The 20,056-nt window shown below is 34.2% G+C and overlaps 1 protein-coding gene across 13 annotated transcripts in view; it reads left to right on the top strand.

Annotated features, from left to right (window-relative positions):
- The window catches only part of LOC105480009 (myosin IIIA), a 310,637-nt gene that overhangs the window by 52,320 nt on the left and 238,261 nt on the right, over positions 1-20,056 (top strand). For all 13 annotated transcript variants that reach the window (XR_986226.3, XR_011608191.1, XR_011608190.1 and 10 more), the window contains 2 exons: positions 8,672-8,856; positions 11,743-11,877. Coding sequence is in view for 10 of the 13 variants with exons in the window: in XM_011738421.3 (XP_011736723.2) it covers positions 8,689-8,856; positions 11,743-11,877 (303 nt within the window). In the remaining 3 variants the exon portion in view is untranslated. The remainder of the gene's footprint in view (positions 1-8,671; positions 8,857-11,742; positions 11,878-20,056) is intronic.

Raw genomic sequence — 20,056 nt, 5'->3', positions numbered from 1 at the left:
ATTTTTGTATGTGATCTAACAGTAATGTTCTTTTGCATGTGGATATCCAGTTTTCCCACCACCACTTGTTAACAAGACTGTTTTTTCCCTATTGTTGGAAATCATTTGACTATATTTCTGGGCTCTCTATTTCACTCTATTTGTCTATATGTACCAGTACCACAACGATTTGATTACCGTAGCATCGTAGTAAGTTTTGAAATCAGGAAGTATAAAACCTCCAACTTTGTTCTTCTTTACAAGATTACTGGAGATCCTTTGAGATTCCACGTGAGTTTTAGGATGTTTTTATTTCTATTTCTGCAAAAAAAATCATTGAGATTTTGATAACAATTGCATTGAATTTATAGATCACTTTGGGAAATATTGACATTTAACCAATATAAAATCTTCCAATCCATGAACACAGGTATCTTTCCATTTATTTGTGTGTTCTTTAATTTCTTTCAGCAATGTTTGTAGTTTTCAATACACAAGTCTTTCATCTCCTTGGTTAAGTTTGTTCCTAAGTATTTTATTCTTTTTGATTCTATTGTAGATGAAATTATTTTCCTAATTTCTTCTGGTTGTTCATTGTTAGTATACAGAAAAACAACAGATTTTTGCATGTTGATTTTGTATCCTGCAGCTTCGCTTAATTCATTAGTTCTAACGTGTGTGTGTGTGTGTGTGTGTGTGTGTGTGTGTGTGTGTATGTGTGTGTGTGATTCTTTAGGATTTGGTACATATAAGATCAAATAGTCTGTGAACAGAGATAATTTTAATTCTTTCTTTCCAGTCTGAATGCTTTTATTTATGTTTCTTGCCTGATTGCTCTGACTGGGATTTCCAGTAATATGTTGAATAGAAATGGTAAAAGTGGGCACTTTTGTTTTGTTCCTGATCTTAGGGAAGAAGCTTTTAGTCTTGCACCATTGAATATAATGTTAACTATGGGCTTTTTACAAATGGTTATTATGTCAAGGTAGTCTTTTTCTGTTCTTAGTTTGTTGAGTGTTTTTATTTTGAAAGGGTGAATTTTGTCAAATGCTTTTGCTGCATCAACTTAAATGATCATGTGTTTTTTCCCCTTTCTTCTGTTAATATGGCATATTACACTGGTTGATTTTCATATGTTGAATAATTTTTGTAGTCCAGAATAATTCTCCATTGGTCATGGTGTATGATCCTTTTAACATGCTGTTGAAGTTAGTTTGCCTGTATTTTGAGGATTTTTGCATCAATCTTCACAGATATATTCATCTACAGTTTTCTTCTCTTGTAGCACCACTGTCTGTTTTTGGTGTCAGGATAATGCTGGCCTCATAGAATGAGTTAGGAAGTGTTCCCTCTTTTTAATATTTTTGGAAGAGTTTGAGAAGGGTTGTTGTTAATTATTCTTTAAATGTTTGGTAGAATTCACCAGTGAAGTGATCTGGTCCTGAGATTTTGTTGTTGTTGTGGTAGAGAAGTTTTTGATTACTATTCAATCTCTTTTATAAGTGATACCTCTATTCAGATTTTCTACCTCATCATGATTCAGTCTTGGTGAGTTGTGTGTTTCTAGGAATTTGTCTGTTTCATCTAGTTTATCCAATTTGTTAGCATACAAATGTTAACAGTACTCTCTTCTAATCATTTTTGTTTCTCTGAAATTGGTAATAATTTTCCCTCTTTGATTTCTTGTTTTAGTTATTTATGTCCTCTCTTCTAGTAAATCTGCTTAAAGGTTTGTCAATTTTGTTGATCCTTTTGAAAAATCAACTCATGGTTTTGTTGATTTTCTCTACATTTTTGTTCTCTATTTTATATATCTCTGCTGCGTCTTCATTATTTTCTAGTGTTTTTTTTTTGTTCGTTTGTTTTTGTTTTACCACCTTTAGGTTCAATTTGCTACTCTTATTCTTGTTCCTTAAAGTGTAAAGTTACATCATTGATTTCATATTTTTCTTCCTTTTTTAAATTTAAGCTTTTAGAGCAACAAATTTATCTCTTAGCAGTACTTTCACTGGATTCTGTAAGTTTTGCTATGTTGTATTTTTATTTTCATTTGATTCAAGATATTTTTGGTTTTCTCTTGTAATTTCTTCTATAACTTATTGGTTGTTTAATAGTGTACTGCTTAATTTCTACGTATTTGTGTATTTTCCAGTCTTCTAGTTTCATTGCATTTTGATCAGAAAGGATGTTTAGCATGTTTTCAGTCCCTTTAAAATCATTAAGGCTTGTAATGCACAAACACATAGTCTATAATGAAGAATGTTCCTGTGCACTTGAGAAAAATGTGCATTCTGTCATTGTTGGGTGCAGCGTTTTGTATATGTCTGTTAAATCCAGTTGGTCTATAGTGTTGATCGTGTCCTTTATTTCTGATTTTCTGTCTCATTGTTCTGTCCATTATTGTGGATATTGAAATCTTCTACTATTATTGTAGAGCTGTCTCTTTTCCCCTTTAGTTCTGTCAATGTTTGTTCATATATTTTAGAGCTCTAAATTTTGGTACATGTATGTGTATAATTGTTATGTATACTTGGCAAATTGACCATTTTATCATTATCCCATTTTCTTTGTCTCTTGTAAGAGTTTATGACTTGAAGTCTTTTATAGGTAGCATATAGTTGCATCAGGTGTGTTTCTTTCTAAAATTCATTCTGCCAGTCTCTTTTTTGATTGGAGAATTTAATCTATTTACATTTAAGACACCAATAGAGAAGAACTTACCATTATCATTTTTTGGTTGTTTTTTGATGTTATAACATTTTTGTTACTCATTTCCTCTAGTATTATCTCCCTTGTATTTAGTGTATATTTTGTAATGACATGTTTTGATTCTTTTCTTATTTTCTTTGTGGCTACCATGGGTATATACTGAAATTATAGCAACTTATTTTAAACTGATAACCAACTTAACTCAATTACTTATAAAAATTCTACTGCTTTACAGCTCTGCCCCCACACTTTGTTATTGATGTCACAAATTACATTTTACAAATTGTAGATATATAAAATAGATTAACATAGATTTATAACTATTTTTATGCATTTGTGTTTGAAATTAAAGATAAAAAAGTGGCATTAACTACAATTACAGTACTACTGGGTTTTATAATTTTCCATGTAATTACTTTTACTGGAGAACTTTACATTTTCATAAGACTTCAAGATATTGTCTAGCATCCATTCATTTCAACCTGAAGGGCTCCATTTGGCATCTCTTGTAGGGCAGATGGAGTGGTAATGAACTCCATCCATTTTTGTTTATCTGGGAACAAAAATTAATTTTGTTCTCTTTTTTGAAGGATAGTTTTCCAGATATAGAATTCTCAGTTGACAGGTTTTTTATCTTTCAGCACTTTAAGCTGCCTTCTAGCTTGCAAGAGTTCTGCTGAGAAATTCACTGATAATCTTGAGAGTCCCTTGTATGTAATAAATTGCTTTTCTCTTGCTGCTTTTAAGTTTCCTTTTTTTTTTTTTTTTTTTTTGTCTTTGTCTTTTCACAGCTTGATTGTAATGTCTGGGCTTGGGTTTCTTTGGATTTGCCTTCCAATTCAGGGAGCCTCTTGGATTTCCAGATGCATGACTTTCCTTAAATTTGTGAAGTTTTTGGCCATTATTTCTTCAAATAAGCTCACTTCCCCTTTCTCTTTCTCTTCTCCTTCTTGAACTCTCATAATGTATATATTGGTCTTGTTGGTGGCATTCTGTATGTCCCTTAGGCTCTGTTTATTTTCCTTCATTCTTTTTTCTCTCTGCCCTTCAGATGATAATTACAAGTAATTTGTCTTCAAGTTCACTGATATTTTCTTCTGTTTATTCGAGTCTGCTCTTGAACTCCTTTAGTAAGATTTTTCAATTCAGTTATTTTATTTTTTATATCCAGAATTTCCATTTGGTTGTGTTTAATAAATTTATCTGATTTTGTACAGTCTGTCTTATTATAGATACTTTCACATGTTCCCTCTATCTCTATTCTCTGAAAACAAAATTGCATAAAATGGTATTATTTCTTTTTTTCTTCTTTTTTTTTTTTGAGACTGAGTTTTGCTCTTGTTGCCCAGGCTGGAGTGCAATGCCATGATCTTGGCTCACTGCAACCTCCACCTCCCAGTTTCAAGCGATTCTCCTGCCTCAGCCTCCCGAGTAGCTGGGATTACAGGCATATACCACCATGCCCGGCTAATTTGGTATGTTTAGTAGAGATGGGGTTTCTCCATGTTGGTCAGGCGGGTCTCAAACTCCTGACCTCAGGTGATCCACCTTGGCCTCCCAAAGTGCTGAGATTGCAGGTGTGAGCTGCCGTACCTGGCAAAGATGGTATTATTTCTTTAAAAAATATTTGATAAAAGTGATTGTTGAAATCATTTGAAAATTTTCTATGTATTCTTTTCTATTCATTTCTACTTAATATTCACCAAATATTTATGGACTGTCTACTATGTGTCAGGCATGTATTTAAAGTCTTTGAAGTACATCAGTGAAAAAACAGGATAAACATTTCAGGCCTCAAGGGGCTTACATTCTGGTAGTGGAGAAAACAAATAAAACATAATTATAGGAAATTATAGAGAGTGTTAGGAGGTGATAAGTGTTATCAAAATGCAACAGGATAAGTGAGACAAGGAGTTGGGAGGCAGGATGGGATGTAGGAAGTCAGATTGGAATTTTAATTAAGATGATCAGGGTGGGACTTACTGGGGACGTGAAGGCTGATGTAAGACTTGAAGGAAGTGGCGGCGTGAACCATGTCAATATCTGGAGAAAGAGCATTCTAGGCAGAGGGAACACAGATAACCCAGTGGGAGATCAGCCCTGCTGTGTTTTAGAATGAGAATGAAGCCAATTTGGTTATTTTATTAAAGAAGAATTAAGTGCATGTTTACAAAAACAAGCAGAATAATTGTTGAGATGAATCTGAAGATCCTGAAGTAAGATACATTTTTCATTGTATTATGACCAATTTTTCTATCTTAAAAAAACCCAGAAGCTCAATATATAATAAATCTATTCAAAAAGATGAGTATTCATTTTAAAAATGTAGCTTTGCGAGTACCTTTTCAGAATTATGGTAAATGCACGTATCAAAATATGTTAAATATATATGTTGAAAATAATTGTTTGGCTTACATGATCATATAACTAAGAACTTAATTATATGTTTTAATTTTATAGGCTCGAGAATTACTTTTAATTTTGTGCATGCTAAAGGATTAGGGAAAATATACAAACATTTTTATGTCAAGTGCAATTTACTGTAGTTATTAAGTAATTAGTTGTTTACTAGCTGTGACATTCTGTTTCATTCTTAAAGCATAAACAACTTTGTATGGTAAAAGTATAGTTTAGCAGTCAGGAGACTTGATTCTAGCCTAATTCTAGCCTCATTATTTTGAAGCAGTCATTTTAAATGGCTTCATTTTACCTATGTGTTGGGAGTTTTGTTCATTTGCTTTATATGGAACATGGCTAGGTATATTCTGTTTCCAAAATGCCTCGTTTTTGTCATTTTGTGATTATTGCTTTATAATGTTTTATACTGTATTGATACACTGCTTTAAATATTTGATTGAGAATTGTTAAAGAAAAAATTGCATTTTAAACAAATTCCTGCTTATTTTTAGTGTCCAGCTCAAATCTTTTCCTGACCACTTCAGAATTTTCTCTGATTCTTTTCCTGATCACTTCAGAATTAATTGCTTTTCACCTGGGCTATTATAGTACTTTATTCATATTATTATTTATCACTTTTCATAATGTTATAGTTATATGTTTATTAATCTATCCATGAGTTTTCTATCTTTGTATTTCCAAAACTCATAAAAGTACTTTGCATATATTTGTTGTTCATTCATTTTTTCATTTAATTCTTACATCTGTGTATTGAAAAATCAACAGTTAACTCCTAAGAGTTAATATATCAGAAATGAAGACTGTGTTCAATAACATTCCTGCTTGAAAGGCAGTATTCCATGTAATGAATGTTTCTCTTGCTTGACAACTCCTATTTCAGACCTTTAACAAGGTTTAATTTGGTCTTTTGGTCTAACGTTTATGTTATAGAGATGGCATAAATGCTTATTTGCATGACTCAAGTAGATGTAAGAAGTAGTGATTTTGTCACTGATTATGAAATTGTTAAAGAGGATGATTATTACTGATTACCTCTTTGCATTTTGGATCAAAGGCATGAATTTCATAAAGATTAAGTGTTCTAAGAACTATTCAGAAGTGTGTTTTTATATAGTAATACAATTTTTAGCATGCATTCATAACCATTTACTAGATAATGTGCCCTTAAGTATAATGAATCAGAATGTGCTCTTATTGTGTTTTGGATTTTCATATTTTCAGTTCTCCCTAAACCTTATTTCTCTTCCTAACTTAAAAAAATGTAGTTTTTGAAGAACCCTATTTATTCATTTATTCAACAGCTATATATTTAACATTTACTGTATGTTCCAGGAACAGAGTTAGGCCAAATTGATTATTAGATTTGGAAGTGAACAAGATAGATTAGGTCTCCGCTGTCAGAATTAACAATGAACAAATAAACATTTGCCCATTTAGTCAACATTTATTGATTGCCTATCATGTGCTAGGCATTGTTTTGGGAATTGTGGATACAGTCACAAAGTAACAGAGCCCATACCTCATGTAGCTTACATTCTAATGAAAGAATAACAGCATAAGTGGAGAAGGCTAACTTTATAATGGTTCGTCAAGGAGGGCCTAAGAAATTGACATTTGAACTGAGATCTACGGGACAAGAAGGAACCAAAGGAAAAGACTATTTGAGGACAAATAGCAATTACCCTGGATAGCAATGAACTTACTACATTTGATGCACATTGGTTTGTAGCTTTTGAGGTCAGAATATTAAGGATTTAGTATTCCTTCCATTTTTTCAATTAATTATGAAGTACAGGCATCATTTGTAAAGTTTGGTAGGAAAGAGTAAACAGCAAAGAGGGAAAAATTTGTGGAGAAACAAATTTGAGGAAAGATATCACTGTGAAATAGTAACTCCAGAGAACAGGGAATATACAAACAATAGAAGTGCTGTAGGGCTGCTGGGCAGAGTTGACAGTGTAATTGTCAGTTTGTTATCCTCAATTTTAGGTGAAACTAGTCAACATGGTTGTATTGTTTTCTCAGTTATGGGCACAGATGTGAAGAAGATGTAGTATTTAACCAGACTTGTTTTCACCCTCCAGGAGAATATGATGGAAAAAGGGAGGAACAAGAGTGTTTAGAGCCTTTGTAAAGATGTCACAATAATACAAGGCTTTAGAGTCTATCCTGGGGAAGGAAAAATGAGTAGGGAGTGAAAAATTAAGAGGGTTGATGGGCTTAAAGGAAGTTGAGGATCGGTGGATTGGTGATGTGAATAAAGCTGAAAGTTGTGAGTGTGGCCAGACAAGTGAATTTCATGGGCTAATATGGAATATTGATATATATTGAAAAGAGTGTAGTTTGTATAGATAATTGAAATAATGTGATGGCTACCAGAAGTGCTAAGAGCACTTTCCTTTCTTTTATTATTCTTACCCTTTTTTGCAGTTTTATAGAAATGGTGTAATATAATATAGGGAGAATATAGAAAAGAGCATCACTTGGAAGTCAAGAAAATGTAAAATGTCCTTTATAAAGTCACTTGATCTCATTGACCTATTCTTTTAATTAACTGACAAATCAATTAATTTTTCAGCAGTGTGCCAGCTGTTGGACATACAGTGATGATATCAGATACATAAATGCTATCTAATTTACAATCACAATAATGGTACCAGTGATGATATTGGATACTGATATTATTGATAATATTGATAATGATATCAATAAATGACCTCATTGGCCATATTCTTTAATTAATCGGTCTATCATTTCAGCCCTTGCAGTTGCTGGGCATACAGTAATGATGTCAGATAACAGCAGTGCAGAGTGCTGCTGGAGTACTGAGGTGGGGCATGCAACCCAGATGGGGTGGAGAGCAGTCACACTTGTATGAAGTGGTACCTAAGCTGAGATCTGAAAAATAAGTAGGTTTTGCAATTTAGCAAAGAAGCCACAGGCAGATGGGGTCAGGAATAGTGTATATTAAGGTCTTCAAGAAAGAAATACCTTGAGGTATCCAGAGTAGCTGAATCATAGTGTATGAGAGAAGAGGCTGGAACATTAAGCAGAGGCCATATTTTAAAGAATTTGGTAGGTTATGTTAAGGAAATTTCATCCTAAAAGCCATGTAGAGGACCCATTATTGAGTTTTGCATAGAGAAGTGACATAAAACATGATCACTTATAAAGTGCAAGATCTGCTTAAATGAGGAAGTTGAATTTTATCTTCTCTAAGGTTCATTCAAAAATTATTTGATTTGTTGTGATACCGGAGTATAAAGAAGAAAATCAAAATTACATAAATGTCTCTTATTTTAATTTAAAAAGAATTAACAGCAATTAATAAGAGACTAGATTGGACATAGAAATAAAGCCCTGTTTACAAAGCATTATTAAATTCATATTAATGTTTGCAAATGAGAATTGAAATTCAAATTTCCTATGACTCTGAAATATGTTTGGTTACTGTTGAATATTTTCTATCATATCAGTGAAAATATTTGCTAATTTCCCATGGGTTTGTGTGTGCCATTTGATATCCTCAATCAAATGTAGATGAAACTGTACTTCTTATCTCCAGGTATTTAAACCTTTGAGATGTTTCCATTAATTGGAAAAACAATCATCTTTGATAACTTTCCTGATCCTTCTGATACGTGGGAAATCACTGAGACAATTGGCAAAGGAACTTATGGGAAAGTTTTTAAAGTATTGAATAAGAAAAATGGCCAAAAAGCAGCAGTCAAAATTCTTGATCCAGTTCACGTAAGTCATATTTTTTCCTTCTAATTAGCTTTACTTTTATCTGTATGAAACACTTAAAAAGACTGTAAGTATTTTATCTTGATTTATTCATCACAATAGCAGTCTAAAACAGGTTACAATTTGAAGATAAAGGTGAAGGAAAAGTCTGCTTATTTGCTTTTCCAAGTTTCTGTGCTTAATATATGTAATAAGGCACAATAAGTACTTGATGAATAATTGCATAAGCACACAAAAAATGCAGCTGTCAATCGACAATGTTATTGAAGTTGACTCAATGTTATTTTAGACATGAAAAATTGTAAAGATACAAACTCAGGGGTCTACAAGTAATCCTAAAATGGCATCTTAACCATATCTTCTTTTCGTCCTGTGTTTATTTAGGCTTCAGGAAATATTTCTCTTAGGCCAAACTAAAGAAGACTTTTTAAAATTAAATTTATTTCAGAGAAGGAAAATTAAGTTTCAGGTTTACTTAAATGTTTCCAAAGCAAACGTGGTGTAGATTTATAATCAGGGCAAAGTTCCTTATTGTGAAGAATTAAATTTCATGTTCAACTCTGCTGGTCTCTGCTTACAGGAGGCCACAATAGGGGCCCCCATTTGCTTTTTTTTTTAAGTAGCAGTTGTAATAGGCAAAACTGCCAAACCTTTTTTCTGTTTTAAGACCATGAGACTACTGAGATTCTATTTTCTGGTAATGAGAGCTGGCAGTTTCAGAATATCTTCAGGTTGCTGGTAGACACCTTTCTCTCCCATAGCACATGGGAGAGCCAGAATGAGCTTAGTCATCAGATGCTCCTCAAACATCTATTGAAAGCAGATTCTCCAATTAAGAGACTTTTGCACACATGATGGGAGCATAGCATGATGAAAATGATGAAATGTGTATAGAGAGGGCATCAGAGTCCTAGGTCCTTGTTACAGCTCATCTACTACTTGTGAGATGCTGCAAAAGGTCTTGTTCGTCTTAGGGTTGCTGTTCCTTTTTTTTTTTTTTTTTTTTTTTGATAGTTTATTTCTGCTAAACCCATTATAACTACACTCCTCCATATTATTTTGAGCAGAGGAGAAAGGTAGGGGAGGTGTATTTTAAAGTAATAAATTAAATACACTGGAGGAAAAAAAAATCAGACTCAGTATGCCCAGGCTTAGCTGTTGCTGAATGTTTCACATTCTCTTGGAAACTTCTAAGCACTTAAACTGAAGGAACAGAGGTACAAATTAAGTTCTACCAAAGTGACTATACCTCTCTTTCCTCTAGCCTTTGCATTAGGAATTCAGGTGTATGGCAGCAAGAGAAAGAAATTCAGTCCAATACCATTGTCTGGTCCATGGTGTATCTCTTTCCCTTCCTTCTTAATGGAGAACAAATGGCTTATAATCCATGTAACCACTATTCTTTCATAATTTACTCATGTATGGTATACCTACAAACCTTATAAGTCATATTCAGTACTATTTAATGAAATACTGATTTTATAACTATTATACTTAATTTATCCTTTTGCTTTCATTCTTGTCACAGTACATATACATTTTTCTAATAATTTTTTTTTTTTTTTTTGAGACGGAGTCTCGCTCTGCCGCCCAGGCTGGAGTGCAGTGGCTGGATCTCAGCTCACTGCAAGCTCCGCCTTCCGGGTTCACGCCATTCTCCTGCCTCAGCCTCCCGAGTAGTTGGGACTACAGGCGCCCGCCACCGCGCCCGGCTAGTTTTTTGTATTTTTTAGTAGAGACGGGGTTTCACCGTGTTAGCCAGGATGGTCTCGATCTCCTGACCTCGTGATCCGCCTGTCTCGGCCTCCCAAAGTGCTGGGATTACAGGCTTGAGCCACCGCGCCCGGCCTCTAATAATTATTTATTTACTCTTCTTTCATCTTGTCACAAGTCAAATAAAAAAGATTTATAGCCAAGAGATTATAATCTTAAATAAATTTAAATGCATCCAAACATCTTGCAAAGATTTGCTTATTTTAAATTAAAGGAGTCTTACTATTACATATTTTTAATCAGTCATTTTATTTTCAAGAGAGGAGCTGAATGAGTAAGATGAGAATGTAGCAGGCTTGGAGTCTATATCTGGATTTTACACTAACCAGCTCTGACTCCAACTTCTCAGGGCTTAACTTTATGCCTCTAAAATTAGAGTTCAGATTTAAATTTCTACCTCTGTGATTCTATGATTCTATAATAAAATAACATAAGCATTAAATGTCACTGTAAAAGCAATGTTAATAAAGCTTTCTCTTATTTATTACTCTGTGAATTGTTTCATATATATGTGATTTTCTAGAAATATGACTAAGTGGCTGTCTTCCATTCTTATTGATAACATAGCAACCTGTTCTTCTTTTGCTGAATGGACCTTTAGATCATTAAAGGTTTTGTGCAATCTTTTATAACTTAACTCTATTTGAGTTTTTTGGAAAAGTGGGAATTTATTGTTTGTATGACTGAGTTTTGGATAGCTTCTAAATGTCCTGTTTTCCAAAGAAACAAAATGAACCAGATTTCCAGTCCTAAAATTTACTATTTCAGATCAATGGCTTTGCCGTTGTAACAAAGTTAATAATACAAAAAAGCAAATCATCTGGAGTAGCTCTCCATAGATGTTTACTTATAATTGCATATAAAAATAACATTTTATTTATCCATTTTAAAATTTGATGAAATTGATATAACTTGAGATTCACTTGATTATCATGAAAATCACAATCTCTCCCCTTAAATAATGTAATGAGAAATTACAGTACATAATACTAAGCACAGTAAAAACTATTATGACCTTGACATAATCAAATTCTATATTTGGTATTCTATAATCTGTTTCTTTGACATTACTCATGTTTTTCTCACAGTTCTATTCTTATGACTTTTTGAAACTAGGATATTGATGAAGAGATTGAAGCAGAGTATAACATCTTAAAAGCACTTTCTGATCACCGTAATGTGGTCAGATTCTATGGGATATACTTTAAGAAGGATAAAGTAAATGGAGACAAGCTGTGGTTGGTTCTTGAGGTACGTGTTTCAGCATTATTTGTATGGGTGGAAACTTAGAGTATGGTTCTGAAATGACTTATTATACTATTTATGTAACATTGATATCATAAAAACAATTCTGGTAAGTTCCTGACCAGCCATGAATGTTGTGCCTAGTTTTGGCCTTGCCGTCTTGGAAACATCAAAAAATTGAAGGAAAGCCACAAAGACTAGTAAATGTTAAAAGGAAATTACTCCGCAATAAAAGACTAAAGAAACTGAGATTATTTTTCCCATGGGAAAAAAAAAATTAATAAAAAGGATTTCATTATAATATTTATTTATTCATCTATATTTTGTTTCATTAACATGTGATGAACCTCTGTGCCAGGTGCTAAGATACAAGAAAATTAATGTTAAGTGAGGCTTCATTAGGCAAAAATAGTGAGCTATGATTTTCTTTTTCTGTCTTTATTGAATGCTAATGACTTGAGCTACAGAACCAGGTATTTATATTTACAGGGAAGAAAACTTACTTAAAATGGTGTTGATACTGAATAAGTTGCTAAAGGGAATCTGTAGAGTCTGCCCTTTCCAGTCCTGAGAGTAGTTTTTCTTACACTGGAGCAATCCTCTCTAAGGCAGGAGTACTAGCAGGTCCCACACTAAGGTGATTGCCAGTCCCAGAAAAATTCCGTTTTTCTGATTTTCATTGAACATTATTCAAGTGCAGTAAACATTATTTCTAATAAAATCTATTAGAATTTTTTAAAATCGCTTTTGTCAAATTCAGGGACAGTAGATACCTTTATTTGACAACTGTAACAGCATATATTTATTGTGTTCATCATTGTTTTATTAGCATTTGAGTATTTTATTTGTTTTTGAATGTTCCATTGCTTTTTCTGAAGTGGCATTGTCTTAGTCTATTTGTGCTGCTATAACAAAAATCCACACACTGGGTAACTCATAAAGAATAGAAATTTATTCCTCACAGTTTTAGAGGCTGGAAGTCCAAGATCCAGGAACCAGCAGGTTCACTTCTCTGGTGAGGCCTGTTCACTTCCAAGATGGCACCTTGTTGCTACATGCCCTGGAAAGAAGAAATGCTGTGTTCTCACATGGCAGAGGGCAGAAGGCAAGAGAGCCCAACACTGTGTGGAGCCTCTTTTTAATAAGGATCTTAAAACCCCATTCATGAGGAAGAAGCCCTCATGGCCTGATTACCTCTTAAAGGTCCCACCTCTTAATAATATCACATTCACCATTAAGTTTCAACATATGAATTTTGGAGGGGACACAGCCAAAGTGTAATAGGCACAATAATCATAAATAAATTATATTAAGATTTTATATTCATATTTTTCTACTATGGTTTTTTTTTTTTTTGAAATGGAGTCTTGCTGTGTTGCCCAGGCTGGAGTGCAGTGGCACAATCTCAATTCACTGCAACCTTCGCCTCCTGAGTTCAAGCGATTCTTGAGCCTCAGTCTCCCAAGTAGCTGGGATTACAGTCACATGCCACCGTGCCCAGCTAATTTTTTTAGTTTTGTATTTTTAGTAGAGACAGTGTTTCACCGTATTGGCCAGGCTGGTCTGAAACTCCTGATCTCAAGTGATCCACCTGCCTCGACCTCCCAAAGTGCTGGGATTACAGGTGTGAGACACTGCGCCTGGCCTCCATTATGGTTTTTAAATGATTCTACAAATAATAGATGATCGTTGTGGAAAATATTTGAACCTATAAAAAATTCTTAAATTTAACATATTTGCTTCATTTTTTGTATGTTTTTTTCTTTTAAAATATTTTAAGTTCAGGAGTACATTTGCAGGTTTGTTATATAGGTAAACTTGTGTCACAGGGATTTGTTTTACAGATTATCTCATCACCAAGGTGTTAAGCCTAGTTCCCATTAGTTATTTTTCCTGATCCGCACCATCTTCCCACCCTCTACCATCAGGTATCTGTTGTTCCTCTCTTCGTGTCCATGTGTTCTCATGATTTAGCTCCACTTATAGGTGAGAACATGTGACATTTGGTTTTCTGTTCCTGAGATAGTTTGCTAAGGATAATGGCCTCTGGCTCCAATCATGTTCCTGCAAAGGACATGATCTCAGTCTTTTATATGGCTGCATAGTATTCCATGGTGTATGTGTACCACATTTTCTTTATTCAGTCTGCCATTGATGGGTATTGATGTGGTTTTGCTGTGTCCCTACCCAAACCTCATCTTAAATTCCCATGTGTTGCAGAAGGGACCCAGTGGGAGGTAATTGAATCATGGGGGCAGGTCTTTCCTATGAAGTTCTCGTGATGGTGAATAAGTCTCATGAGATCTGATGATTTTATAAGGGGGTGTTTCCCTGTGCAAGCTCTCTCCTTGCCTGCTGCCATCCATGTAAGATGTGACTTGCTCCCCCTTGCCTTCCACCATGATTGTGAGACCTCCCCAGCCATGTGGAACTGTAAGTCCATTAAACCTCTTTCTTTTGTAAATTGTCCAGTCTCGGGTATGTCTTTATCAGCAGTGTGAAAATGGACTAATACGGGCATGTAGGTTGATTTCATGTTTTTGCTGTTGTGAATAGTGCTGCAATGAACATACATGTGCCTGTGTCTTTGTGGTAGAACAATTTCTATTTCTTTGGGTATATACCCAGTAATGCAATAGATAGCTGGGTTGAATGGTAGTTCTGTTTTTAGTTCTTTGAGGAATTATCACACTGTTTTCCACAATGGCTAAACTAATTTACACTCCCACCAGCAGCATATAAGCATTCTCTTTTCTCTGAAACCTCACCAATACCTGTTATTTTTTGATTTTTAAAAAATAGCCATTCTGACTGGTGTGAGATGGTGTCTCATTGCGGTTTTGATTTTCATTTCTCTAGTGATCAGTGATGTTGAGCTTTTTTCACATACTGTTGGCTACATGTATGTCTTCTTTTGAAAAGAATCTGTTCATGTTCTTTGCCCACTTTTTAATAAGGTTGTTTGTTTTTGCCTTCTAAACGTAAGTTCCTTACAGATGCTGGATATTAGACCTTTGTCAGATGCATAGTTTGCAAACATCTTTTCCTGTTCTGTAGGCTGACTGTTTACTCTGTTGATGGTTTCTTTTGCTGTACAGAAGCTCTTTAGTTTAATAAGATTTCATTGGTCAAGTTTTGCTTTTGTTGATATTGCTTTTGGAGTCTTCATCATGAAATCTGTGCTGGTTCCTGTGTCCAGAATGGATAATATTGCCTAGGTTGTCTTCCAAGGTTTTTATAGTTTTGGGTTTTACAGTTAAATCTTTAATCCATCTTGAATTGATTTTTGTATATAGTGTAAGGAAGGGGTTCTGTTTCAGTCTTCTGCATATGGCTAGCCAGTTGTCCCAGCACCATTTATTGAATAGAAAATCCTTTCCCCATTGGTTGTTTTTGTCAGCTTTGTCAAAGATCAGATAGTTGCAAGTGTGTGGACTTATTTCTGGGCTTTCTATTCTGTTCCATTGGTCTGTGTATCTGTTTTTGTACCAGTACCATGCTGTTTTGTTTACTGTAGCCCTGTAGTATAGTTTGAAGTCGGGTAGTGTAATGCTTCCAGCTTTGTTTTTCTGCTTAGGATTACCTTGGCTATTTAGATTCCTTTTTGGTTCCACATGAATTTTAAAATAGTTTTTTTCTAGATCTGTGAAGAATGTCATTGGTAGTTTGATAAGAATAGCATTGAATCTATAAATTGCTTTGGGGAAGCATGGCCATTTAAATGATATTGATTCTTCCTATCCATGAGCATGGAATGTTTTTCCATTTGTTTGTGTCATATGATTTCTTTGAGCAGTATTTTGCAGCTTTCGTTGTGGAGAACTTTCACCTCCCTGGTTAGCTGTATTTCTAGGTATTTTATTCATTTTGTGGCAATTTTGACTGGGATTGTTTTTTATTTGGTTCTCGGTTTAACTGTTTTTGGTGTATAGGAATGCTAGTAATTTTTGTACATTGATTTTGTATCTTGAGATCTTGCTGAAGTTGTTTATCAGCTTAAGAAGTTTTGGGGCCAAGACAATGGAGTTTTCTAGATATAGAATCATGTCGTCTGCAAACAGGGATTGTTTGCCTTCCTCTCTTCCTATTTGGATGCCCTTTATTTCTTTCTGTTGCTTGATTGCTCTGGCTAGGACTTCCAATACTGTGTTGAATAGGAGTGTATGTTTTTTGTATGTTTCAATATTTTGACAATATCACTTACGAAATTATCCTATATTTTTACTTAATGTAACTTCAGATAGTTTTAATCATTGTTATGTTTTTCAAAGTAAATACATTCACTTGAGTAATTAAAAAAAAGATCATTTCGAAGGGTTGATAAGATAAAGCAATGAAAACATAGATCCAGTTTAGTGGTGCCACCTTCTCCTGAGCAGGTCCACACTTTTGATGTGTTGTGATTGCTGTATCTAGAAAACTATGGCTGAGCTTCTATACTGCCTTATTTAGAAATCCATGCTCTTAATTTTGGCAATATTGTTCATTATACTTTTGGAGCTCTTCATCTTCCCACTCTTGTTTGGAGAACTGCCATGTGTCTGACCTCTTTGATGTCTCTCTGATGCCCACCTTGATGGAACCACTGGTTCCTAAATCCCTTGGCCTCCTCTTTCCAAGTTTCTTTCTCTGTTTGGCACATCATGTAGTAATTTGTGCCTCTCCCAGATTACCCATTTTGCTGATGCCACCAAATCTTGAATCCCTCCAGTTCAGTGTCAGCAGGAAACAAAATTTTGAGTCTCTTAACCTGTGTGTGTGTGTGTGTGTACTGCTCGGGCAGGCTTCTGAATGTTGATATTTTGTATATGTGATAAGAGGGTTTCAAGTCCTTTGATTACAGACTTCCAAATGACCGCTTGCTTTCTGCCCTGCTCCTCTAAACTGCTTCTCCACCTCTACTATTCCCTAGCACTGTCTGGGTTAATCTGTTCAGGTGACTGCAAAAGAACCACACAAAGTATCTTAGTTTGTGGCTTCCTCTTCATTGCTAAATCAGTTACCACTTGCTTATCTGCTTTCCATATTGCAAAATTTATTGAATTTTTTTGCTCAGTGCTTTCCTTTTTTCTTTGTGATTATAATATTTTATTCCTTTTGTAGCATTTTAATGGAGATTCATGAGTAAGAGGAAATAAATTTATATATTTCATCTGCCACCTTTATGGTCCGGAGCCTTTCAAAATGTAAAAAAGTATTTTCAAAAATCTTTCGTCATCTGATGCTATATATTATTTTACAAAATTAAATAGCCATGTGTGTCCTTTAAAAATAGACAATTTATCTATGATTTCAATATTACAGTTGACCCTAACTTTTAATTATTAGGGATGACAATCTCCCATGCACTGAGAAATCGAGGTGTAAATTTTGACACCCCCTAAAACTTAACTACTAATAGCTTACTGTTGACCTGAAGCCTTACTGATGACATAAACAGTCAATTAATGCATAGTTTTATGTCATAGGTGTTATATACTATATTCTTACAATAAAATAAGCTATAGAAAAGAAAATGTTATTAAGAAAATCATGAGGAAGAGCAAATATTTTTACTGTTCATTAAGTGGAAGTGGATCATCATCTTCATCCTCATCATCTTCACATGGAATAGTCTCAGGCAGAGGAAGAATAGGAGTGGTTGGTCTTGCTGTCTCAGGGGTGGCGCAGGTGGAAGAAAATTAACATATAAGTGAACCCACACAGTTCAAACCCTTGTTGTTTAAGGGTCAACTGCGTTTTTTATTTCTCTAGTTTAAGATAGCTTTGTATTTTTAGCGAAATCACATATAAAAGCAAAGCTAAACTTTTACTCATCTAAAGGTAGTTACCAAGTAATAGAATGTAAACTATCAACCTAAACCATTTTGCCTTACATTAATGGATAATTTTAGAGTTTAATTCTTGTTTGTGTTTGCATATTTGAGAAGTACTGCTGTACAAAATCCTTGATGTAACCTTGAATATAATTTGTTTATATCCTTCAAAACATTTTCAATAATGCATTTTTAATTTTTCTTCCATATATAGAATCATTGGCAGATGTGCATTTAAGTGGAGATTCAGGTATTCTGTCTAATATAGGCCTAAATGGACAACAAAATAAAGTATAAATATTTTCCCAGAGCTTAAAAATATTGAATGAGATCATTCATTGTCATAATGCCTATTAAATCCCTATTCTAATATCTTGGCATTTCTCAGTATTATCACCTGGAATTAGGGGGCATTTGGAAACTCCCAATGTTAGTTAAATGTTTCATGTGAGAGCAGATTGATTAAAATGAGTTGGATTGATTAAAATGTTTTGGGAATATTGTATAAGTAAAGCAGCATCCAGATATAATGAATCAGTAGAGTCGTTACAATTTCTTTGAATTTTGTCCTTATAATTTATTATCAGATAGAGACATTGGAAATAGCTCTAAATGGCTTAGAAAAAAAATGAATTTAGTTTAATAAAATGGTATATACAAAATCTGATCTACTTGAACTTACAAAGTGGGGGAAAAAAAGTCTAAGGAAAGCAAGAAGTTGGCAAACTGTATATAAGATAATTGATTTGCATATGTAAATTAGACTAATCACATATACACATAAGTGGCTAGATGTACAATTACCTGATTTATAAACATGAATGGTACAGATGCTGCTTTAGAGGCACTTTCAGAAAACTGGCTTGTGGCATCAATACTTTGTACTATAACATGACTGCTAATTATACCTCTTTTTGTAATAAAGTCCTTTTAAATTATTTTGCATGAGGATACCAAAAGAGGGGCAGTGGCTGTGATGTTACCCAGAGAGTCATGTTAATGGTGCTAGGCTTTTAATGTGAATCTACATAAAGAAGGTGTGTACTGGAGGGGATGTATTAGAGCAATAAGTGACTGTCCTCATTCTAAGCCTGGTGTGTGTGAATGGCCATACTAGCCTAGAGAAACCCCTGCAAGATGCTTTTCACAATGAAAAACCATTTTACTTATATTTCAATCCAGAATTGAAATCCTAAGAATAATGATGTGCCAAATCTTGCTCGGCAGTCTGTTTTCTCTAGTTACAATTTTAAAATTGTTTCTTTTGCTTTTTGATATGATTTTTCTCTTTTATTTATTTTACTTTCATTTTGTTATTTTAGAAGTTTTTGAGCATGAATGATATACAAGGCTCTATTTAGGAGTTATTTTCATCTTAATTCTCTGCATGTTTATTTTTAGAATCTAAATGGTACCCAGGTTTAGTAAAAGGGCACTAGTTGCTGGCCCTCTGAAATTCCAGTTATACACTTGAATGAAGTTTTATGCTGTGGAAACTGATTTAGTTTTTTATAGAACATCTATGGGGACTTTTGTTGTCATTCAATATTTGAGGTTTTCCTAATGATGTAGACATAAAGAGAGAACCAATGTTTTCTGTTTGTTTCTATCTATGCCTCATTTTGAAATACCTTATGTATATTCCTTTCTGCCTATAGCTATCACATCTCTTGACTGACTTGTTTAGTGAAATGTAAATACCTCTTCTGACTTTGTACTGCCTTTTACCCCGATATCTACTGTTGGGGATCAGTATCAAGGGGGGAGGGGAGCTGGGAAGATGACGGCTGGGCTATGATTCTTCAAATGCTTCCTGCGTGAACCGGGAGACCGTAAAACAGAATCAGAATTGAGTTAAATCAGTCTCATATAAGGCATTTGCTATTGATGGACACAAAGGGGAGAACTGAGATTTAATTGTAATTTGTCCCTTCTTGGTTGGATGAACAACCAGGTTTTAAGTAGGTAAGGAAATCTGGGCTTCTGTCTCAGGAGCTGTTGGCTTAGTGTGCCTTCAGCCATAATGAATCCAAAATTCAGAGTTAGGACATCTTTCTGTTAAAAGACTCTTTCCCTCATAATCCAATCTTAGCTATAATTGCTCCTTTCACAGTGGTGCTACAGACTGCATTCTATTATTCATTTGAATTGGTCCTGATTTGTTCATTCTTAATAGTGACATTACTTTTTCTTATTGCTCCCCAATTATAGCAATTTTTCTCTTTGAAATTATATCCTTTTCAGGAGACTAAAGACTGCCAATTACAGGTGGTATTTCAAAGCATGAAAATTCAGTAAATAGTCATAAAGCTTTTCAAATGCACATTTTCGGTCATCAGAGTGGTTTTTATAGACATAAATACTACTTT

This window comes from Macaca nemestrina, chromosome 9 (genome assembly GCF_043159975.1).
Source record: "Macaca nemestrina isolate mMacNem1 chromosome 9, mMacNem.hap1, whole genome shotgun sequence".
Lineage (NCBI taxonomy): Eukaryota > Metazoa > Chordata > Mammalia > Primates > Cercopithecidae > Macaca > Macaca nemestrina.
The sequence above is the reverse complement of the archived record's forward strand: the minus strand, read 5'-3'. Positions and strand labels throughout refer to the sequence as shown.